The sequence below is a fragment of the Bombus vancouverensis genome, chromosome 3 (assembly GCF_051014615.1).
Source record: "Bombus vancouverensis nearcticus chromosome 3, iyBomVanc1_principal, whole genome shotgun sequence".
NCBI classification, from domain to species: Eukaryota; Metazoa; Arthropoda; class Insecta; order Hymenoptera; family Apidae; genus Bombus; species Bombus vancouverensis.
This window is the reverse complement of record NC_134913.1, coordinates 20,110,127-20,125,557: the sequence shown is the minus strand read 5'-3', so window position 1 is coordinate 20,125,557 and position 15,431 is coordinate 20,110,127. Positions and strand designations below refer to the sequence as shown.

The 15,431-nt window shown below is 49.9% G+C and overlaps 1 protein-coding gene across 3 annotated transcripts in view; it reads left to right on the top strand.

The window, feature by feature from the left end:
• The first annotated feature begins 429 nt into the window (after window positions 1-429).
• The window catches only part of tyn (trynity), a 41,877-nt gene continuing 26,875 nt past the window's right edge, over window positions 430-15,431 (top strand). For 2 of the 3 annotated variants that reach the window (XM_076627925.1, XM_076627926.1), the window contains exon 1: window positions 430-513. In XM_076627925.1, the coding sequence (XP_076484040.1) occupies window positions 457-513 (57 nt within the window). In that variant the 5' untranslated portion in view covers window positions 430-456. Of the gene's footprint in view, window positions 514-4,116; window positions 4,603-15,431 lie in introns of those variants that run through there. The other variant, XM_033329268.2, reaches the window with a different exon arrangement.

The following is a 15,431-nucleotide window of genomic DNA, read 5'->3' as shown; positions in this document are numbered from 1 at the left end:
GAAATCGTAATCGAGTGGCATCCATCGCAAACGATCGCGAACGATCGCAAACGAAGCCGCGCTCATGCCCGAGGAAAGGTAAACGAGACGAGGAAAAGAAAGGAGTTAAACGGCGGGAACGGAAGGTAAGATGGGTGAAATCGCAGGGGGCGGGATAATTAAGAGGTTAACCCGCGGTGACCTCGTCGACACGGCGATTCTCCATATCTGTAAACGCGTGGTACTTAGTTACACGACGTTTCCTCGGGCGAACGCGAGGACTCGGAGGAGCTCGTAAAGCATGGAACGGCGGGGCCACAGCCCGAACCCGTATGCCCGATCATCGTCGTGGAATAACTTCGCACGACCCACGGGGAATCGTATACACGCCCGCGTGCAACGATGGATGAACGGATAGACAGATAAATAGATACTTTATTACAGGCTGTAAGAACCGTAAGACCAATCCGCCGCGGGATGGATCGATGCGAGCCCTCTACCACTGGGACAGCGAATGGATGTTCGAAATTAAAGGTATGGGCGAGTGCGCGTGACAGATGAATGCCTAGATAAATGAGCTGATTTTATCCGACGGAGATTCGACCGGCGGCGCGATGGACACTTTGACCCGGCCACCGGACAGAACAGAACTTCCTGCGATTCAGGAGCGTTTAATTGGAAATCTATCTAGCCGCCGCGACGTGTTACGTCCACGGTACGACTATAAGTCCACCGGAGGGAAGATTCGACCGGCCCGACGCCGACAAAGAGAAATCGTCGAGAGACGAGCTGGACGAGGAAAAAATTAGGCGAAAAATGCGCGGACACGGTACGGAGGATCGCGGTCTAGCAAGGCATAAAAGTCTACAGTTAACCAACGGTGACTGGCTGGGACAGAGGAAGGGTCATTTGCATGGTGGCCACGTGGTCGCAAAACTCGACGTATGCAAGTTAGATCAACGAGCATAAAACGCTACAGTTAGGCACTTAGGCTGACCAGCGGCGCTGATTTCGGCTGATTGTTTTCCACGGTTCTCTTCATGGTACGCTGATCACGCTGTCACCGGGCAAACCTGTTCCGCGGACATGTCGCTGTTTGTTCTTAATCACGAACAATGCCGAGACCGTATCTCTCGCCAACGTCTAGGCGTTGCTTAGACCGTAGTCTCCAAACCAGTGACACGCGATCGCCTCCTCCACGCGCTCGTCCTCCAGCATTCGTCGTAAGAAGGTTACGTGGGATCGTCATACTGCAATTACTAGATCGCGGATATCTGTGCGCATATGAGAAATTTCAAGATGCAAAGATATTCAGGTTATAGCACTTTCCCTCCGAAAGAGAAAGTAAAAGAAAAAATGCCCTGATCGAAAATAGAGGACCACCGTGTAACGCATTATTGCTGCCTAACTGCTTGAAACGTTACTTCGCTATTGCTCGATCGAGCAACGAGTGAAATTGATCTTCTTTTACATCGCGTTACTTTAATTACATTTGCAAAAACATGGAATTGCATAAATATCCATGGTATAACGACGCGATCGAGCAACGTCTCTCCTCAAACTCTAAATCTATCGCGTCGTTTCTTCGAGTAATGGCCATTCGACGTTCCTTCAGTCCGATGATACCGGAGTCACGCGAAACGACTTACACGCGTCGCGTGTTTAATTAACGACGCGATTCCACGATGTCCAGAGAACGCGGGCATCTCGTTCGTTGAGACCCGTGACCCAGCGTGGAACGCGCGACATTGGTCGACTGTTAAACAGAGGGATCGCGTGTAATAAAGAACAATTAGGAAGGACGAGGAACGCAGGAACGCGAGATCACGGAACGAGATGGGACTCGCTCGTGGTCGGGGAATGTCGAATATCGCGCCTAAATCGGTGGAAAACCGGGAAGTTTCCTTGGTTCGTCCGTTGGTCGGTGAGCGCCGAGATCGTCGAGAACGTTGCGTGTACATAACGACGACCATTAACGACGAACCGCTTCGATTTGCTCTCGTGGCGTTTCGTAGAAGAAAAAACCATTATCCGACAGAGGCGTAACGAGTCTACGTCGTTTCGTAGAACTCGAGTCGCGCAGGCATCCCTCTCGAAAGCTCGTGATTCGTTGCATCACGAAAATTTACTCTCGAATCCAAGCGGTTTACGAGCACGGTCGCGCGGCAAACATTTTTCCCGCCCCATAAATATCCCGACGCCAACGTTAATGCGCTATACATGCTATTCGTGCTGCAGGACCACGACTCTCTTATGACGTATACGTCCGTTAACGATCCACCTGCACGGCTAACGAGTAGAAAGAAACTTGGTACTGGTGAACCAGATACGTTGTTCGCAATCGAGTCGTAAATCAAGGTCGACTCGTTGTTCGATTCCTTCGTTCGATCACTGCTCCAGGTTCGCTCGCATCTCCTCGAATTCGATCGTTCCTCGAAGGTAAATCGCGATACTAATAAATTTCCATTTCGACGCAAGAGTCCCGTCGACGAGCCATAACCGGACATCGATCTTCTTGTCTACCTATAGTCACGATAGATACGTGGAAGCAACACGTGTTCTCCAACTAAAAATCCGACATCGCGTTCGAACGTCGAGCTTGACCTTTCCCGTTTGAAGAACGTACGATCGATGGACGTCGGCGGTTTGGATCTTCGGACGGATCTTCGCATGGGAGATTTCCACTCGCTTTTCGGTCAGCTATCGTTGCTTCGCATCGCGATGCATCCTATCTGCAGGGCGAAATACCTTCTTCGAGAGTATTTCTTTAAAATAACAGTTTCATGCAGCGGTGATTGTCATCAAGGGCCATTACGGAGTTAGAGAGCCGGTTGGTATCCTCGTAAATGGCGCAGTTAGGATATTCACGGTAGTTTGATATCTACGGCGAAGGGTTCGATCGGAGGTGACGTTGGTTCGGTCGCTCGAGGCGATGATCATCGTCGTTTCGTAGGAATACTGTGATCAGGCTCGAGGCTCTCGCGTCCGCAAGATAGCTCGTTAGCGACAGTTATGTTTATTTAGTGGTCGATTTATCTGAATGGGAATTATGTGGAATTGCGTGCACGCGTGGATTGTACACGCGCGCCACCGCTGCGAGCCGAGCGGGACGTTACGCTCGCCTCTCGCTTCGCTTAATAGCCTTGTTAGCAGCGAACCGACGCTATCGAAACAACTGTATTTGCCCAATGCTAGCTTCCGCGCGGAATACGCATGGAATGTCCAAGATCGATCTTTTGCTCCTTCGAGGAAGCGAAGAAATGGAAAAAAGACAGATGGCGTGGGTTGATGCAACGTGCGTAATTCGATCGTGTCTTTTTCCTCCCACACTTCCGATGGAGCTGCGGCTCGAACATCTTGCCGATGCTTCTCAATATCGTGTTTCAACATCCCCTCTCAACGACATACAGTAAGAGAAGTTCGGTTTCGATTATTGTTCAACGGCGGGGGATAACGAGCAATCGACGTAAGCAGGCATACCGTGCGCGCTCGGTACAAGAGTCAGCGAATACGGCCATACGGAATCGCAGAGACTCGCGGTTTCTAATCGGAGATCGCGTCGCCTCGCACGACCAGCCATCGTCTCCATCGTTGAAGTTCGCCGCCCGACGCACCGAATTAATCTTGCTTATTACCTCGACTTGACCCTCTGCCACGAAGTACGAACGTCGCTCGGGCTTCCTGGTTGCGATCATCTTGCGATCGATCTTGGAAAAATCCTTCCCTCCCTCCGCCCCATCTTCTCTTACTTTTCTTCCACCCTCCTATCTCTTTGCGGGACAGCGTGATCGCCGATACCGTCGCGTCAGCGGGATAATAGTTGCAAGGTGGGTCGTCGAGGGCGGCCCATTTCTCGAATTCTTGGTCGGTTGGCTGCAGCGTTTCGTCGCCAAGCAAATGACGCGGCGAACGATTCGGTAGCGGTTGACGCGACCGTCGCACGGAAGTCGAGGCGAGATACGAAGAGAAGGAGGAAGACCAAAGTGAAGAAGAGAGAAAGGGAGGGAAAAAGCGGTAAAATGTCACTGTTCCCTAATTACGCGAAATAACTAGCCTGTACTGGGTTCGAGAGGAAAGCGAGAAGACAGAAGGGAAGGACGGAGAGAAAGAAGAAGGAAGAACGAGATAGAGACGCACGGAAACATCGTAGCCACGAAGAAGCGAGAGATCCCCCTTGGATGGAGCCACGGTACCGCTAGATCTCGCGGCCAATCGCGCGACCTGTTTACGCGAACGCGTCCAATCACCGGCTAGGTTTGACCGGCAAGCAAACGCGACCACCACCCGACCAACTCCGTTTATAAAGTGAGCCCGATGCGCCGCCTCGAAGACAGAGCCGTGCCGACAGCCCAACCATCAGGAACGTTGTTTTTTTTTCTATCCATCAACCCGTCCGAGACGAGTGTTCCGTCGTGTGTGATCGACCGGTGAACGAAAATTCGGTGAAGGTTTCTCCGTCCTCTCTGTCCTCCCTCCTTCTTCTCCTCCGGTTCTCCAAAGATTTCCGGTTCCGCGAAGTTTCGGCACAAGTTCGAGCGGGAATCCAGTGATAACCGAGAGTGATAAGAGAGAGCTGGTGAACCGAAGAATTCAAGTTCGATACCGAGTGAATTTCCAACCAAGGTACGTGCGTACCCAAAGTGTTGTCCAACCTATTCCTGGTGGAATAAGTGTTCGAACGCATCGGTGTCGAAGATTCTCCCAGGTTGATAAGGAATATTCGATGATAAGGAGTCCACCACGATCGATCGAAACGATCCATGGATCGATTAATCACCGCGAAGACGTGATAAGCAGAGTGACGAGTCCGCGACGGCATTTACGCGATGAGAATCTTCCTCGCCGTTGCTTTCGGATACATGTTCGTCCATTGGATGGCTTGGCACGGTTTGCGAGAATAGATAGAATGTTTTGAAGCAGAAACGACGCGATGGTGGTCGTAAACGGTGTAATACGCGACGCGAAAAATATTCCAGTTGTAAATCGTACGAATGCGATTTGTTCTTGCCGAAGAGATTCTTCTCGGAGAGCAGAGGTTAGATGGAAAAACAGATAGATGGATAGACGCGAGCGATGATCGATCGAGTCGGGAAAATAAAAACCTGTGCGATCGGCGCGATGCCTCGTGGTCGCCATTCCCACGGTTCAGAGTCGAGCAAACGCGGTTCAAAGTCAGGGCCGTGTTGAGCAACAGTCGAGACCCGTAATATCGAGCGAACGCGAAACCGCGCATAAAACCGAAACGCGTTGCTCCACCACGCTCGTTTCGCCACGCCGGTACGCTTAAATTGCCTGCTAAAACTAGCTACGAAATTGCGAACGTCCAACACTCGCGGACGATACCGATCCGACCATTTTCATTGCGAGTAGAGAGAGAGAGAGAGAGAGAAAGAGAGAAAGAGAAAGAGCGAGAGAGAGAACAAACATTTCTCATAGACAACGCTACTGTAAGCTGCGTCGTGTCGTGTAAATAACACGTCCGTGTTTCGAATAGATCGAGTATTTTTAGTCATTTCAATGATACATCGAGCTATTGAATCGTTTGCTGTATTATGCCAAGCGAATCGTTGCATAGAAAGAAGACAAGTATTTCGAATAGGTGGAGTATTTTTAGTCGTACACGGACACTCGGCCGTCAAATCGTTCGTATTCTCGATAGACGTCCGATTTCGTGTCGGCCCGCGACGCCGGTCGAATATTCATGCTGGTACCTTGTTTCGACTGGTCGGAAGTCCGTCGACCCTTCGAACAACGAGTTAGTCTTTCGATATGTAAATTCCGCGAAGCCAACGATATCGCGTTAAATATGATTCCAGTTAGGAATTTCGGAGAAGAAGTTATAAAAATCCAAGTAAGATAGACAGATCTTAACGAGAGATACGCGAAGAGAGCTTTTCGAAGAATCGCGCAAGTAGTTTCGTACCGCGAAACGTTTAGGAATGGAAGTCCGATGTGTCGCGAGCAGGTGCGCGTTTTCTAAGGTAGAAGCGCGGTCCAAGTCGGTGAGTTCAATGCCAGAGAGGCGTGACGCCTGCCAATACTCGCAACGCCGGCGTCGTTATTCCGCGTACTCGCACTTTCGCGAAGATCACGAATCGTCGAGTCGAGGAAGTGCTCGCGCCTCGATACTATCGTCGATCGTCCTTTCTGCCGAATGCAAGTTGAAACGCAACGAGACACGATCGACCGTACGCGATTCTATCGTCCCTTCGGTGAGTCATTAAAGATAGAGCGGCGTTCGCGTAAACTCTTCTGGCGGAACGTTCGAACAATGGTTAATGTTATTCACGACTGAGAAACGGAGCAAATGAAAGATCCGAATGAAAGTGTAATTGTCGGGTGACCGGAAACGTTATTACGTCCATTATGGTTCTCACGAAAGGTTCAACAACCATTAAATCATCGGGTATGTTCGTATATTTAATTACATAACTCGAGCACACTTAATTACCTTTTTGTCACGCACATCTTACGCCGCGTGAAAGAATCCTGATTAACTCTGAAAACAATAAAACTAGAGGTTTTACTCTACCACGGTGAAACGATCACACGTATACACGTACGTATATCTCGTGTATCGGAAGAAGAAGGATGCACAGAGGGATTCGCATAATGTTATAGCACGTTATAATTTCACAGTCTCGTAAGAGGACGATGAATAATCTCTCTCTGCTCTGTACTTTCATAAATCGCCAGTCATCGTCGGTCAGAAAATTTCAGCGAGATCCGCATCGGCTCGTCCAGGTGCTATATTTAAACGACCAACGATGCGATGCTCGAATGGTCGCTGACAAAAAACTCTAATTCGTGTCCCCAAGATCTGACGCAGCATCCACGGTACTTGCACGGAGAATCGTTTCGTCTTGAAACGATCAACGCATCTCGGAAGATGGTAACGTTCGCGGGACTGCTGTTCTTGCACGATATAAAGTCCAAGAGAGAAGAGACTCGCTGGTAGAAATAGCGTGCGCGCGCAAGCTCACCGCTCCGTGACGGACTCCTTCTTCATCGCCGCCACCATCATCATCACCGCGATCATCATCCTCGTCGTTGCGATCGTCGCCGTCATCGTTCCTATGCTTTTCTTAAAGCAGCCCCACTTTTTGCCTTATCGCCGCTATGAATCGCCGAGTTACCAGCACCAATCCCATCAACGAAGTTGAACGAACTTGAAAACCATATTCGCCGCTTCACACGGGCTTTGCAAGGGAGTTTGCGAATTCCCATGCTCCTTGCTAGTCTCGTATTTTCTTCTAACATCCGTCGTCGTTCGATTCGAGCTTTTACGCGTAATTGCGTTTGAACAGGAAACGATTCGTTTCTTTCGCAGCTTTGATCTTATTCGTTAAATCGAGCGATTCGAGCGTTGCCGAGCGAAGATCGTTTCGCTTCGCTCGCGCTTTCGCTGCCGCGATCCTGAATGGCCAGCGAAGAAGAAAAGTGGAGCCCGCGAGAGGACACCCCGAGGTGACAAGCGTGACGTTTTTCATTTGGCGATTCGCGCGAATCTGCCATTCGAGTCGGCGGTGTTCTCTTCTATCCTGTCGGTGCCTTTCCTTTTTCCTTTTTCCCCGGACTCGTAGCCACGACCTGCCCCACTATCTCGCGTTCAGCCGATGGAGGATCTTCCAGGCGCCGCCTGGCCGTTGACCCCGAAGCTGCCTACGGCCCTGACCATCTTAGTAGCTCCGCGCTTCGCTCGCTTAGATCATCGTCGAACGACCTGCTTCTTCGGCGACCCTTTGGAATTTTATCCCGCGGAATCTTTTCAGTTAATTAACGTTTCCTCGTCGAGCGTTCTTCCAACGGCAATCGCTCGCCTTCGTCGACCTTCTCGCCTCGCGCGATCCGCGTCAACCGGTCCGCTCGTCACCGAGAAAGATACCAACAGGTGTGAGACATTCCGCTCAGGAAACTCTTATCCCCGTTGCTACTCCGCTGCTACTCCGCTCTGTAAATCTGACCAAGAATCTGGCGTATCTTTTTCGGTGATATCTCTTGGAATATCTCGGATCTTAAAGAATTTCGGGCTCCGGCTAACTTTGAACTTGCTGCGAGGTTCGACGAACGAAGTTCGTTTGGCTGGAGTCCAACGTTCGACAAAGACGCGATCGACTAGAAATAGCGATCCGTCAGTTCGCCACGGTATAGTCGCCAGGGGAATATATATGTGAACCGCATAACGGATGTCGGATTCATAAATGAGACGCGTGGAATGTCGTAACAAACGACCGGTTAGAGAGCGGCAAAGAAATTCTCATTTGCGAACAATGAGGACGGGACACAGGTTTCGCGGACGCGCCGAACAAAAGTCGGATTACGATCGTATTAGATTGCTTCGATTTGTGCGTCTCCGTGCGACGACCTCGCGACGTCGTTCGGGTGATCGTGAAGAAGGATTGCAGCTTGGACGCGTTCACGGAAGACACGAACGTTCGCAGAAGGTATTTAAGGTATCTCATTATGGCTAACAATATCCTCGAACGCGCTCTACCCATTATCTCTTCCGCCCTTAATCAGTAACGCTCAATTTCTAACTCGTAATTTGCGCGGACGGTGTGTACACGCTCGAAAGGAAGAAGGTACGCAGTCGGCGGGAAAGTGAAAAGGAAGCGAGCCGAAGGAGAAACCAATTACTCGAACAGACTAGATTAGTTCTCTAAAACAAACGGACCTGCCTGTCTGGGAAAAGCAAAAGGAACGTAGCTCTCGACGAAGTTTCGATCAACGACTACGAGAATAGAAGGAAAATGAGAAAGATGGGAACGAGGATCGTGCTGAGAGTCGATGAAAAGTGTCGATACGGGGATCGAAACTGAGCAACGAGCAGTCGAAGGTAAACTCGTAAAGGCGAACGAACCCGAGGAGTGAACGCGAAAGAAAAGGGGGAAGAGGACGACAGGAGCTCATTATTGAACACTTAGCACGTTTTAAAGCTACTTCCTGGCCATACTGCACAGATAGGCGTGGACGCGCGCCGCCGCATCTCTTCGATTCGCTCGACACAACCTTTAACGATTCCACGCTGCCTGCCATCGTCGGCAGTTCCTCGCGATTACAACCGAAGGCGAACACCTGTGTTCCCTGCACGGTCTAAAAATAAGGCGGAACCTCCGGATAAAGTATTCCACTCGCGTTCGAGGAAAATTACGCTTTAACTTAAGGCGATCGACCGTTTAGATTTCCTGCTTTCCTAGTCCCGCCAACGATCTCTCGCGAAAGGAGCCTGCCCGCCAGTCAGCCTTAATCAGCTCAGAACGCTTCGTCCTTCGGAATAAAGTAAAAATAAAGCGTCGGGGTGTTCCCTGGCCCGTCTGAGAACACCTGCACGATCGGTCGTTTAGGGCGTACTGAAAAACGAAAACAGGAAGGATTAACAGCCTGTGTAATTTCGGCGGCCTGTGTAATACACGGAGAAAAGAAACACCGTAATCTCGAAGCGTTCACTTTGCCCGTGGTTATGGGGGCAATACATCCGGCAATTTTGGCCCGATTTTCAATCGCTAAATGGAGATCGCCGATGAAGATCTCCAACGAAGAACGCGCAAAGTACAGGATCGACGATGAACGTTATGCACCCTCGCTTGATCGCGTAAAAATCGCCTGACGGAAACTCGAAATGCAGAGAATACGCGATATCGCGTCAGATGCAGCTCGCGGTTCGCGTTATTTGCAAATTGCTCGATCAACGGTACCATGTTCGATTCTCGTGGAGGAAGAAGGTCGCGATGGAGGTACGCGACCTGGATGACTGGCACGATCAGGAGAAAAGGAAAGAAAAACCTCGTACCGATAGTTTGGTCTTCTCGTCACGAACAAATATTTGAACCCGTACGACTGGTAATGTTGGAACGTTCTGTTTGAAAGTCGTTCCGGTGAGTGCCCTCCGTTCGTTTCAGCCACCCTCGCTCGTAACTTTCCGTGGGCCGAATATGTGGGTAAAACGGTTCTACCGGTCTCCGATCCGGTTCTTGGGCCGTCCTTACATTTCGATAGACTACGCCACGCTCCACTGCGCTAAAAACACGCTTTAGCTCCCTCCCTTCGTTCGATTTTCCAAACTTTTCCAACGACCGTTACGCTTATCGGCGTCCGCCTAACGTTGGCGGCATTCTTTGCTCGATTTTCACGAGTCGAAGAATTACGAGGCCGCAGGAATATACGGCGGAAGAATCGATTCGACCGCTTGAAAGAACGAGCGTGCCGAAACCGTTCGCTGCAAATCCGTTAGAAGGCCGGCCATCGAAACCGTGTCGTTCGCGGAAGGAACGCCGGAAAGAAAAAGCCGGTTCCTGTTCAGCGATCGCGTTTGTTCGTCGACCGCAGGCGCCACGAGAGAAGGAAGTGCTACAGTTTGACCGTGATCTTTCGACGCCGATCTTTCGCCGTTTCTTTCAAAAGCGACACTCTACCTACCCGAAACCATATTGGACTATCAGGCTTCGCGATCCCGGAAAAGTCTGGCGAAGGAGTAGATTTCGCAATGAGCTTTCGCCGTATTCGGTTTATCGGAAGGATCGAGTAGCGCGTCCCATAAATGGCAGAACGAAGACGCAGGGGATTAACGGGAAGGAACGGATACGGACGCGGTTCGGACGAACGCGAGCTGATATCGTCGAACGGTAACCAAGTTTTTGCGACATCTACACGCGATAACAACCGCCTCGCAACGGCTTTTAACTTCACGTGGGTGTGAAAATGGAGCACCTTGGACGTAGACGTCCTCGTTACCTCTATTGCACCGTATCGCGACCAACAGACTCTAACGTCTCTGGGCTTCGAAATCGTTTCGCGCAGCAGCGTTTAAAAATCCAGACGAAGTATCGTCTTCGCCGAAGTATCGATTCACGAAGCTGATTTAAATCGTGCCGGGGAAAGGACGTATTCTCGGCGTTCGTGATCCAACTTGCACGATACGTTAAGTAGCCGTGATGGTCACGCGGCCTATAACAATGCCATAAACGAAGAAGAAAGATACGAAACGAGGGGAAGAACGAGACGAAGATGGAGATGGAAAAGCAAACGGAGACACGCGATTCCTGGAGAATATCGACTGTAAGGAGTTTGTGGACCACGCAACGGTAACCGCTCCTCTGGAGCGCGAATCGCGGAGCTTGTGTTCGAACACCGTTACACTTATGAGCGCGAACTCCATAAAACGCCACGACCTTAGTTATCGGAGTTGGCCGGCGAGGCCACGGCCACGGCCGCCAACGACGCCCACCGCTCGCCTTTATTTTCTCTCGCCACTGTGTTACCGTTAACCGTTGTGTTTCCTTGCGAATCTGATTTCGCGTCCCTCTCTGCTCACGACTTTCTCTATCGCCAATTTGTGCAAATCGGCGGCTGCTCGCAACTGTCGTCTTCCGGCGAAAGGGCACAGGCCAAGAAGATGTAGGACGAGAAGCTACGACGTAATGCCGAATCGTAAATTGAAACGCGCCAAGTAACGATAGAAACCTAACAGGCGATATCAGAAAATTCTATTTAACAATCGGTAAATCGATAAAAGTAAAATGAAAGATAAACGTTACAACGATAGAAAGCATAATAGAAGCAGATAATGACGAAGAGTTCTACCGAAAGAATCGACGAATCTCTTGGCAATTTGTGGACTAAGATTAAAAAACGCGAAGGATTGAGAAAACGAAAGATGGAAACCAAACCGGAAACGAGGAGCCGCCATCGCGGGTGAATCGGTTCTCTGCCATCTATATACAACATCCTGTTGATTCCTGGCAGGGCTCGCGAGAGGCAACCTTGTCCTTAATGGCAATGCCGACGTCGAACGAGTATTTATCTGCGATCTCGTTCGAGCATAGGAAGGAAGACTCGGAGGGGAAAAAAGAAAGGACATTCCAGGCAACGATCTGTTAAGTGGCCGTTCGCGATCGAATTTCCCATTCGATCGATTATAATATTTTGAACACGGCCTCTCTGTCGTTGCCGAGCGTATCGAGTACGCGGTTATCGACGATAACGATCATGATAATGGACCATCAAAGTTTTACGACTGATTCGACCGTTCGCTTCTGGAAAATGACATTTGCTCTACGAGCTTTTTTCGCGACTCTCGTCTATCGAACGATACGCATACGGTAGCCAGCAGTGCATAGCTTCCCGTTTCTGCCAATAACGCCACGCAACGGTGCTTCTGCCTCTGGTCGCGGCATTTGCGAACGCCGATATATAAATATCGAGCAATGGCAGATGGTGTACGAGTGTGTCACGTTCCGATTGCCCATTAACGGTACATCTTATGGATAGGATAGGATGGGATAGTCGTGGGATCGCGATCGCGGTCTTTAATCGACCGTTCTGACAGATGCCACATAACTTCACGCATCGAGCATTCTACCGATGGAAAGCGTTTCTCGTCGCTTCGACCTACCACCGATAGATCGTGTATTAAAACGTTTTCGTCTAAACGGCGATCCGAGCGAACTCCCGCCGGCTGAAAGTAAGTAATTACCGAGTCGACAGGCTACAAGCGGGCGTACGTAATTGCTAAGAATTTACGACGCCACCGTGGACGATTAATCGAGCAAAAGGAGGAATGTAGCCGCGGGGGGATCGTGCACTCGAATTTAACGGGGGTCGCTATTCGATTCGGCTGGCCAGTTTCGACGATTTCTTGGAAAACGATCGTATCGAGGCGAATAAGCGTAGCGACCTGTAACGACACAGCGGAAAATTAATAACGCGATCGAAACGGCGATAAGCGTCTCCTTTTCCTGTGAAATCTCGAGGGAAGAGCGAAGAAGAGATAACGAGTCTCCGGTCTTAACGCGAATCTGTGATTTCTTAAGGTAAGTAGGGAAAAATTAATTGCTCTGATTAATGCTGTCAGATTGACTACCTCGTAAAAGATTAAAAACACTGTCGTCGACCCTCATCGATCGCATCCGTTTTTATCTTTCCCGTTGTTCGTACGATTCGTTGCTTCGTTCGTCGTTTCGTCGTTTCGTTCTCGACCGCGTACACGACCGCGTAAGAAGACAATCGGCGGTGTCGAGTGTACGCGCGATTCCACGAACAGGCTTAATTAAGTAAAACAAGTAACTGTATCAATTAGGGACACGCTTTAGCCGATTGTTCCGTCCGACGAGAATATTTTGTGATTTATAATCGTTCAAGACCGTTACCTTTCTCTTCTCGCGACGAGGTATATCGCGGCGAAGGAAGAGAAAGAGAAGGAGAGGCGAACGCGAGAACCGCGACGAACCGAGCCGAAGAGAAGGGACGAGATAAAATCGTCGATTCTAATTCCACGCGATGCGCGCCTAACTGTATGCAATAACTGTGGCACAAGGTGAACAATCTTTGTCGACTTTAATGCGACTTTAACGACAGCCGCTCGCACCGTTACCGGTATAGGAATTTCCTGAGAATCAGTCGACAGAGAATTATTGTTTTCCCGCGGATTACACGTTGCAGCTTTATACCGTATCCTACGATCGTCGTTGCCGCGGAGATTCATCGCGTCAACTAACGTTTCGGAACGGGTTTCCGGCTTAAAAGCCTGGCGGTAGGCGTGCGCTATCTGGATCCGTGACGATTCAAGAGTTTGTCGTTTCGATTTACGTCTCTGCGAGACGAATCGCGTCGAACTTGCATGGACACCGTTGTATGCGAAACCCGCGATATACGCGTCATTTTTGCAGACGTGTCTATCAGACGCCGCGTTTCCGCCTTCGAACGAGACGATGAGAAGGTTAGCGCGTACGGAATGACACAAAGAATCACGTTCTTTTTATATCTGTACATTTATTCTTCAACGGTACGTGTTTTCTTAAAACCGTCGCGTTCGCATCTCAGCCGTATCGTGTTCGTTTAAAAAAGGACGCAACCGTAACACGAAATTACGATGCGCGTGCGTATCTTCGAATCGACGCTGCTGCAACAAGCGTAAAAGCAGACTCGTTCGAAAACGATCGGCCGGCCTAACGAAAGAATTTTAGCCGAATCGCCGGTTCGTTCCTTGGCCCGGCAGGGCTCTCGCTTCTCCTCTTTCTCCTCGATTTTACGACGAGCTCCACCCCATCGTCTAGAGGCTGTTTATCATGGCGAGGAACTTTTATCGACCTTATTTTCATTAGGAGGGAAAAAAAGAGGCAGGTCTGCCGACCTCGCAACGTATAATTTAGGAACGATCGAATCTGCGCGGAACAGGGCCCACTAACGTGTTCTATCTTTCGCATGACGATCCTGGGAAGGAGCGTCGTTCGGTATAATTTTATGTTTGACTATCGAAGCACCGAACATCGAGCGCGCAACTTTCGTTCCTGGGCGCGCTATTAATATTCAACGAACGGCGCGACCGGTCCCTCCGCTTGGTTGCTTCTTACACGACGAGTCGCGTCCGTGGCAAATTAAATCACGGCTACATCGATACAAACAGAGATATTGACCGACTTAGACCGTTCCGTATCTGTAAAGTTGCATCTGCCTGAATTTCATTAATTATAACGCTAAATGGAACGGGAGAGACTGGATCGCACACTCGACCGCACGGTAGTATTCTCGCTCGCTGTGCAACCGTAAAGGGAGGCTGATTCTCCTTCAATACCGTTAAAAGCAAGCAGACGCAACTTCCATCGTCCCGTTCCCTTTTCCATGGTAAACCTCCGATCGCCGACGCTTCGACGCGGCAGAAGTTCTTATCTCCCGTCGAATCTTCGAATTCGCCACGCCCTCCCATAATTTATGGATAATAGAAAGAGAGGATGATCGATACGAATTTTTTGCGCATATCCATATCTAATTAACGCTACCGAATTTATCGACCCCGACGATTTATCGACGATCGTGCCCCGACGCCGTGACTCTGCGTTATCGACCGACGTGCGAACGAGACTACGGTTGCGCGAAAATCGCACGGCTATAGCGACGATCGACGAATCTGTGGAATTTTTCTGAAACCCGTAGTTGTCGCTCGAAGCGAAGAAATCGAGGCGAAGCGTCAGCGAACAGTCACAACCGCAAATCGACGCTTCGAGTTTAACGGTAAATCGCGTAACAAATCGAACGGCCGCGACCGATGAGAAATGGTCAATGAAACGCGGCACGACTAGTTTGGTAACTCGAATGGTCACCCGATTAAAACCGTTGTTCGGTCAACTTTTGCTCGACCTAATTCCAACCGACCCTGTACGAAGTTCAAGGCGAATTTCGGGACGAAAGTGGGCCTTCCCTTCTCCTTCCAGCGAAATACCATCGAGCCGGTAGAACCGCCGCAAAAGGAAGTAACCTTTCTCGATTGTTCTCCTGCCGCGAAAAGGTCACGAACCTCGGTCGGTATAGAACAAGTTCTCCATCACCCGAACAGATCTCGTAAATAACGTATCTACATATGTAATAATCATTTTATTACGCCGTTTTATCGGTAAATCCATCACGGGGTTCCTATCGTCAGACAACGCTCGCGAGTTTCTATGATCAGGCAATTCGCT